The sequence below is a fragment of the Saccostrea echinata genome, unplaced genomic scaffold (assembly GCF_033153115.1).
Source record: "Saccostrea echinata isolate AGI-Se365-2 ecotype Australia unplaced genomic scaffold, CSIRO_AGI_Sech_v1 ptg000049l, whole genome shotgun sequence".
NCBI lineage: Eukaryota > Metazoa > Mollusca > Bivalvia > Ostreida > Ostreidae > Saccostrea > Saccostrea echinata.
Window position 1 is genome coordinate 2555101 of NW_026889798.1, and position 9137 is coordinate 2564237.

The window sequence follows — 9137 nt, forward strand, 5'->3', positions numbered from 1 at the left end:
AAAACAAATACATGTATTAATAATTCAATCACATTTATATACAGCAAAACTCGGTTATAGCGAAGTTCTGGGGACCTGCAAATCCGTAATTCGTTATATCCTTATAACGAATTCGTTAAAGTATGTATAGAAATTCGTTATATCATTTTTTCCCTTAAAGCATGACTATCAAATGTATTAAGGGAAGTTTAAAATATGAAATTTATCGTGGAGTTCAAAAGTTTTGGAATGAATTGAGTTTCAGATATTTATACTTACAAAATTATTATCAGTTTAATATTTTAAAAAATAAGATCTTTAAAACTTAGTTATAAAAGATGTAAATTTTGTTACATTTAACTTCTAGGAGACACAAAATCAGTTCGCTATAGCCGTAAATTCGCTATATCCAACCAGACCCAACCTGACACCTAAGCAGTCCCAGAAAGCAGTCCCCGGGACTGCTTTGGGACTGCTCTGGGACCGCTGTGGGACTGCTTTGGGACCGCTGTGGGACTGCTCTGGGACTGCTGTGGGACTGCTCTAAAAAGCAGACCCAGCGGTCCCAGGGACTGCTTTCTGGGACTGCTTTGTTAACTCATGCATGAAAGAGGTTCTGAGTGACATGATAGCTCCGTCCCCTTGTGTATTCTGAATTTGCAGTCTCCCTGTTGTTGTTTTGTTTACTTTCAGCAGAGTGGTGTTTAAGATAAAAAATAAAAAAAACAAGGATTTCTTACAAAATTTTAACAAGTAGAGATATATACATGTAATTACTATATGTCTTCAGGGGCTCTAAATTTACACAATTGTAGTCTAGGATTATTTTTTTTTAAAAGGAAGTAATTAAAAAGGGAAGTCAGGAGATGATTTTTATCCCTTAAATTAAACTTTAATACAAGTGTTTGAAGCAAAATTATCTAGGCCTGTTTAATTAATTAATGCTATCAAATTATGTACTCAAAGTTTTCATTAGCACTATTTAAAAAAAACCCATGTTATTATAGTAAGATATTCAGAGGGAAGTACTGTACTGGATTTTTTTTTAATTGGAAAAAGCTAAAACCATGCTAAAAAAAGCGCATTCCATGCTATCCATGCTATTTTTTACCGCCCTCAAATAAAACCTAATAATTTTTTTATAAATGACCATGAAATAAAATTATTCTACCATTCTTCCGTTATATAAACAATGTGAACAAGTATTTGGGGATTTATTTATGAATTAGTTTTTAATTTATAAACAAGTAATTAAATAGGTACATTTATTAAAAAAAATAATCATTTGAAAATATCGGGAATTGTGTGTTGTCAAGACTTGAGGTTTCAATCGCCTTTGGGCATGATTAGCAGAAAGTCAATGAATGGTATCAGCGTTACACATCGCTGAACACGCTGGTCAACAATGACACTATTTTCAATCTGTGAACTGCAAAAAATCTTTGTTTCAATAAATGTGTATAGATTAATTTCGGGATTAATTAATTTAAAACATCATCTGAGAGTTCCATTCTCGTGATTTACAGATGTACACTCGAACGTTTATATAATAAAACACTTAAAACTGAATGATATTGTTTTCTGTTACATAGAGAATCTAACAATAATTAAGTTGGCAAGTCAGTGAAAATAGTCATGACTGAAATATAATACTCGGCAAAATTTTACAAAGAATTTTTCAAAAGCCCCAGTACTTTCCAGTAAGAAAAAAGCATTCAGAGTATAGTATGGGAATCGGCCTTGCTCTATAATTATAAAATCTATTTAAACTAATTCTGATAGAAAAAAAATAATTCAAGTTTAATTTTAAATAAAAATAAATAAATATGGAAACCAATATCAATCACAGAAAATTAAGAAATTGATTTATTTTGGTGAAAAATTAATATACCACATAACTTTGTTTAAATATTCATGTTATTAGTAGGAGTGAACACCTTCTTTGTTAAATATTTATTATTTGTTTCTATAAGCGTACTGTGATTTCTTAACAGTTCAGAAATGACTGTCACACAAGAATTAGGTACCGTCTCCTGTTATCTTTCCCTTAGAGGGCGCCACAGGCAAACTCGGTCCCGTATCGGAATACCCTCGCGCATTATCAGTATCTAACTATCAAAGAAAACGTAAACAAACCGCTGTCAATCTCTTTTTTTTAACATGCCTGAAACTTGCTGTTGTGTACCAGAATGCAGTAATCGAGGTGGACATGTGTTTCCCTCTGATCAATCAAGAAGAAAAATTTGGATCCATGCAATTAAACGCGGCGAAGCCCGTTTTCAAAGTTGGGAACCTAAGACACATGCTGTTGTATGCAGGGCACACTTTAAAGCTGATGACTACGTAACTGAAACTCAACACGGTATTTATTTATTTTTTAATCAGCTTAAAACTTTATTAACAAAAAATATTAAGAAAATGTTGCATTTTCCATGTAAATACTTTAATTGCAATTAATTTACGATGAACCTGTTCCAGACACTGACACATGCATGCCAATATTTGACTCCCGCTGACATTCCCGATTACACTTGTGATCCAGTAAACAAGAAGCATGTCTGGCAGCTCTATAAAACTTCTGGTAATCTATTTATGCATATGTAATAAGCATGATAAGAAATCGTCTTTTGTTTATCCTTTTATTTTCATCTCACACTGTTTAAATCTCTGCATGAACAGATGAAGTCTGACTTTGTATAAGTCGGACTTTGTATAAGTATGGATAATAATGTAACTAATTTACTGGCTAATTCAATGTGAATTTGAGAAATATATATATATAAATAAATAAATAAATATATATATATATATATATATATATATATATATATATATATATATATATATATATATATATATATATATATATATATATAGAATAAATTAAGATTCATATTTTGTATCTTACTAGATAATAAAATTTTAAACATGTTAAAAATTTGTTTCAAAATAAATAAATTATTTTCAAGGAACTACACCCCTGAGTAAAAGACTTAAGAAAAGTGCGGTCCCTAGTATTTTTTCCTGGGTTGAGCCAAGTCCCCATTCACAAGCCAGATCCGATAGAGCAAAGTCCAGGGGTATCAAGCAAAATTAGCAGAGGAATTTTCTTCCCAGTCAGAGGATGTAGAAATTATATATGCAAGTGATGAACTGCAAACAACCGAAGAAGTAGTTTTTGATTCAACAATTGTAACTGAAGCTTCAGAGATACCCAAAATTGAAACCAACATTTTTTTCAAAATGTGGAGACCCAAACACCTAAATATCCTCCAATGAGCATAGACAATTTTACAAATGATGATGCTGGTGTTCAGTTCTGTACTGGCCTGGAAACACTACGGAAATTTTACTTTGTTTTGAGAACTCTGGGCCCAGCTGCCTATTATTTGAACTATGTGTATCATCAAATTTCAAACATCAGTGTTCCTGATCAGTTTTTAGCTCACCTGAGCCGAAGGCTCAAGTGAGCTTTTCTGATCACATTTTGTCTGTAGTCCGTCTGTCCGTCTGTAAACTTTTCACATTTTCGACTTCCTCTCAAGAACCACTGGGCCAATTTCAACCAAACTTGCCACAAAGTATCCTTGGGTAAAGGGGATGATTCAAGTTTGTTCAAATGAAGGGCCACGCCTTCTTCCAAGGGGAGATAATTAAGAATTTGTGAAAAATTAATGGCATCATTAAAAAATCTTCTTCTCAAGAACCACTGTGCTTGAAAACATGAAACTTATGTGGAAGCATCTTCAGGTAGTGTAGATTCAAGTTTGTTCAAATCATGACCCCCGAGGGTAGGGTGGGGCCGCAATGGGCGATCAAAGTTTTACATAGGAAATATACAGGAAAAATCTTTAAAAATCTTCTTCTCAAGAACAGGAAAGCCATGATTGGTCATATTTATATGGTAGCATCCTCAGGTAGTGTAGATTCAAGTTTGTTCAAATCATGACCCCCGGGGGTCGGGTGGGGCCACAATGGGCGATCAAAGTTTTACATGGGAATATATGGGGAAATCTTCAAAAATCTTCTTCTCCAGAACAGCAAAGCCAAGATTGGTCATATTTACTTGGAAGCATCCTCAGGTAGTGTAGATTCAAGTTTGTTCAAATCATGACCCCCGGGGGTCGGGTGGGGCCACAATGGGCGATCAAAGTTTTACATAGGAATATATAGGAAAAAATCTTTAAAAATCTTTTTCTCAAGAACAACAAAGCCATGATTGGTCATATTTATATGGTAGCATTCTCAGGTAGTGTAGATTCAAGTTTCTTCAACTCATGACCCCCGGGGGTCGGGTGGGGCCACAATGGGCGATCAAAGTTTTACATAGGAATATATTTGGGAAAATCTTCAAAAATCTTCTTCTCAAGAACAGCAAAGCCATAATTGGTCACATTTACATGGAAGCATCCTCAGATAGTGTACATTCAAATTTGTTCAAATCATGACCCCCGGGGGTCGGATGGGTCCACAATGGGTGATCAAAGTTTTACATGGGAATATATGGGACAATCTTCAAAAATCTTCTTCTCAAGAACAGCAAAGCCATGATTTGTCACATTTACATGGAAGCATCCTCAGATAGTGTACATTCAAATTTGTTCAAATCATGACCCCCAGGGGTCAGGTGGGTCCACAATGGGCGATCAAAGTTTTACATAGGAATACATAGTAAAAATCTTAAAAAAAACTATTTGTTAAGAATAGCAGAGCCATGATTGGTCATATTTATATGGTAGCATCCTCAGATAGTGTACATACAAATTTGTTCGAATCATGACCCCCGGGGGTCGGGTGGGGCCACAATGGGCGATCAAAGTTTTACATAGGAACACATAGTAAAAATCTTTAAAAAAAACTATTTGTTAAGAATAGCAAAGCCATGATTGGTCATATTTATATGGAAGCATTCTTAGATAGTGTACATTCAAGTTTGTTCAAACATGACCCCTGGGGGTCGGGTGGGGCCACAATGGGTGATCAAAGTTTTACATAGGAATACATAGGTTAAATCTTTAAAAATCTTCTACTCAAGAACAGCAAAGCCATGATTGGTCATATTTAAATGGAAGCATCCTCAGATAATGTAGATTCAAATTTGTTCAATTCATGACACCCCCCCCCCCAACCACTTTTATATTTAAACTTTTCAACCTTTCAAGATTGAAGTGATTTCTGCTTTTTCCTAGCCATAGTGCTCAGGTGAGCGATGTGGCCCCTGGGCCTCTTGTTCCTTGTGCTTTGTAAATTACGCCGCCACACTACAAATTTTGAACTGTCAAGACTTTTTGGCATTTCTGAAGAAAACAGTCTCAAATATATTTTTACCTGGATTCTATTTATGAATAAGCAATGGCGTGAAATTGATTTGTGGCCTTCAAGACATCTAGTTAAATATTTTTGCCCGTCAGATTTTAAAATAAAATTTCCAAATACAAGGGTAATTATTGATGCTACTGAATGTCCCATTAAGAAACCAAAACTTCCTAAATCTCAGTAAGCCACTTTTTCTACATACAAAAACCGTAACACTGTGAAGGTTCTTGTTGGAGCAACACCAGGCGGTTTGACATCCTACATCTCTACAGCCTATGGCGGATCTACAAGTGATCGTCAAATCGTTGAAAGAAGTTGTCTGATAGATATGTGCAATTCGGGTGATTCAATTATGGCAGACAAAGGTTTTAATGTGCAGGATATGTTTGTACACAAGAACATTCAAATTAACACGCCAATGTTTTTTAAAAAGAAAAATAGGATGTCCTGTGAAACTCTTATAAAAGATAGAAAAATATCCAGTAAACGTGTACATATAGAGAGAATTATTGGACTTGCAAAGACTTACAAAATTTTAAGTGAACCAATGAACAGTTCAGAATCAAAACTGTCATCTGAAATTATATACATTTGTTTCATGTTGTGTAACTTGAAGAATTGCATTGTGCCATCATATGCATAATTAATCAGATCTAATAAACACTGAATAAAAAGAGTGTTTTATAATTTAAACTTTTATTTACTTATTGCAATTACAAACACCTTCGTATGTTTTGTAAAACATTTTCTCAAGCAAGGCAGATTTGAAGTAAGTTTTGTAAAACTCATCCAATTTTTCTTTCATGTCATTTATAAATTTGTCATTTCTTTCGATAGAAAAAAACAAAATGTCATTAAAAGTGTACACGACAAATATGCATTTCTGTTTCTGAGCACAAAGAAGTTGTCCCTGAACCTGGTAGTAATAGTCATGTTTTTCATCAAGATAGAATCTGGTTCCAGATTGTCTTACATACGGTACAGTTTTAGAAGAAATGAAATTATTTCTCGCTACATATGGACATTTCACCTCCACCACAGTGTCTTCATCAATAATGCCATCAGGGGATGCTGCTAAGTATGGTGAGTCGAGACACACACATATTCCACTGTCATAAACAGTATTTCCAGTAATTTCTTGGTACTTTTTCAAAGTAGATTTTTCATATTTTCTGCCGTGAAGTATAGGCTTTGTGTTTAGTCTTTGTCCCTTTTCTGTTAGGCGCTGAGCAAGTTTTGCTTTGTCTGTCCTATCTGTAGCTTTACATATTCTTCCATACAAAGATGAATGTAGGCGCTTACACCGTTCTTCAAACCACAGATCATTAGTTGCCTGGGTTGCCGTTTTCACCATTACCTGCCTTGCAGACTCTTCAGAAGTTTCTGACACATTTATTAATTTCAAATGTCTCTCACTAAATGTGTCCTTGAGGTAATCATGGTCCAGGTCAAGTGCCCTCATGTTTGCAGGCTCATATAACTGGAATATTGGGGTGCTGCTTATTCCTGGGAAATTCAAACACACACTTCTGAAATATGAAGAGTAACCATAGCTATTTTGATATTTTAAAGGACGGGGGTCATATTCACTGTTACATATTTCATCGCAGCCAGGCATGTCCATGATCCGTGCTTTCAGGGGGCTTCCTTTGTGTGGTTTAGCTCGGTGGAAAGTTTGAATCATTTGTGTACAGGTTAGTTCTGTTTTAACACTTCCACGCTTCATAAAATCTGAGCATGCAAACAGAACAGCACACACATGTTTACAATGTGCATCTGGCCCCATGCCTGCAGCACATTCACACTGGGATTCAACAACACTCTTGTCCTGACCAATCATGACATCAACAATATACTTTACTGATTTCATCATAGAGGCTTTCACTGAACTTCTGATAAACCAGTGTAAATCATGGAATACTACTTTCACATACTGGATGAAACCATCATTATACATGTCTCTAGCTTTCTTGTCCATTATCTTGTTAAACTTTAACAAGAAGGCAGAGATATCTGAATCAGTACATCCTGGAAATGCCTGGCCACTATGGAGGTCTTTATAAAGCTGTGGATCTGGGGTCATCATGAGGAACTCAGGTCCAGAAACGTCAGTCTTTGCACAGTGGGCATTTCTTTTGTAAGCTTCAAGTCTGTAAAAAAAGTATTATCATAGTTAAATTGATTAAGTTTTTTTAAAATAGATAACAATATATTAAATCTTTTCATGATTTTGTGAATTATATGAGACGTACACTCACAGGAAAACAAAGACCACTCAGATGACAATGATTGAGGAAATTCAGGAAAAATATATAAGCAATAAAAACGATCGTTTTATATCTTTCCAAAAGACTTTTTGAATTAACTGGCGTTTTTAAGGCTATTTAAACACAGACCACTGATATTTTATTTCATTTAAATGTTTCCATAAGGTAACAAAAGAGTATAAAAAGATCGATCAGCTGTTTACATTGACATATATTTACCTCTCAACGAGCTCCCATTTTCTGCCGCTTTTTTCCGCACCGAGTTTTTCCAACTCTCTTTTTAGCTCAGGTATTGTCATAGCACCAAAATTTGATGCCATAGTGGGTAAATATATTTTGATACGTCTATTTTCTTCGAAAGTGATCTGTAGAATAATCGCCGATAAGCCATTGCTGCCATGCCTATCAGTTTTTGTGTTGGACCGCATTTGCCTGTGGCGACCCCTTACGGTGCAAGATAAGATAACTGACGCCGGTTCACCATCTATTGTTACTGCTCAGAAAGAAATGCATCATCAATTTCCATTGTCTTTTATAGTTACATTGTTTATTGGTAATCTCAATTCTGAGTAAGCTCCGCCCATTAAATTAATAAAGCCCGCCCACTGGGACTGCTGGGACTGCTTTCTCGGACCGCTGGGACTGCTTTCTCGGACCGCTGGGACTACTTTTTGGGACCGCTGGGACTGCTGTGGGACTGCTCTGGCACCGCTCTGGGTCTGCTCTGGGACCGCTCTGGGACTGCTTTAGCAGTCCCAGAAAGCAGTCCCCGGGACTGCTCTGGGACTGCTTTGTGTCAGGTTGGGTCTGGTTGGTACTGTATCTGTAAAATTTTACATTGAATAGTTAAGAATTTTGCCGGGGATTGCAAAAAACTTCGCTATATCCGTGTTCGTTCTAAACGAGTTTTATTGTAGATAGTTGTGTTGCTTTAGCAGTGTATAGAATTAATATAGAACGTTAACAGAAATCTACTAGTAATTTATTCAGAATCTTTCATAGACACACATGTCATGGGTGTTTCCTCGGGAAAGGGTTCAGTGTCATTTTTATTGATTTATTTTATAAATATAATGACTGAAATACTCCTGGAACACTTTCGAACCACCAGATCCTCACATGGTACGAAAGAGCAGAAAAGTGTTGATAATACACTTGTGCCTAGCTAGGGTTTTTGAATTACTAAAACCAGTATCAATTACAGGCTGGGATCCAGGATTTTTTTTGGGGGGTGGGGGTGGGGAGGGGTCACCCAAGTTTTCAAACGTGAAAAACTTATTTATTTATGTTTTGGGGGGTAAGGGTGTTGAACTACTTTCTGGAAAGAGCTATGAGCGAACTCTGGACCGTGGCTTGAGATGGGGGGAGGGGGGGGCAGCCATTTAAATCTAGTGGGTGGGGTGGAGCTGACAAATTTTGTCGAGTCAGATTATGTTCATACATGTACCTTAATATGTCAGAATATACATGTACATTATTTAATTCTAGGATGATAAGCGAAATTATTAAATTTTTTGTTCACTGAAAAAAAAATTTTGACAAGGAAACATGTGGAGGATGTGTGCAGGCATGTAG

At 35.8% G+C, this 9137-nt stretch overlaps 1 protein-coding gene and 1 long non-coding RNA gene across 2 annotated transcripts; one reads left to right on the forward strand and one right to left on the reverse strand.

Annotated features, from left to right (window-relative positions):
• Positions 1-2151: 2151 nt before the first annotated feature.
• On the forward strand, positions 2152-3043 carry LOC133203226 (uncharacterized). The gene is made up of 3 exons (XR_009723362.1): positions 2152-2341; positions 2458-2560; positions 2949-3043. It is a non-coding gene; the product is annotated as an uncharacterized LOC133203226 (long non-coding RNA).
• Positions 3044-5866: 2823 nt separating this feature from the next.
• LOC133203260 (uncharacterized) lies at positions 5867-7450 on the reverse strand. Its single transcript, XM_061339077.1, has 2 exons — positions 6162-7450; positions 5867-5870 (listed from the first exon to the last, which is right to left on the reverse strand). Exons 1-2 carry the CDS (start codon positions 7379-7381, stop codon positions 5867-5869), a joined length of 1224 nt encoding a protein of 407 aa, XP_061195061.1. The 5' UTR covers positions 7382-7450.
• Positions 7451-9137: the final 1687 nt, after the last annotated feature.

Bases quoted from the DNA above. Each gene is read 5' to 3' on its own strand.
- LOC133203260 (XM_061339077.1), bottom strand. From the start codon at position 7,381: ATGATGACCCCAGATCCACAGCTTTATAAAGACCTCCATAGTGGCCAG.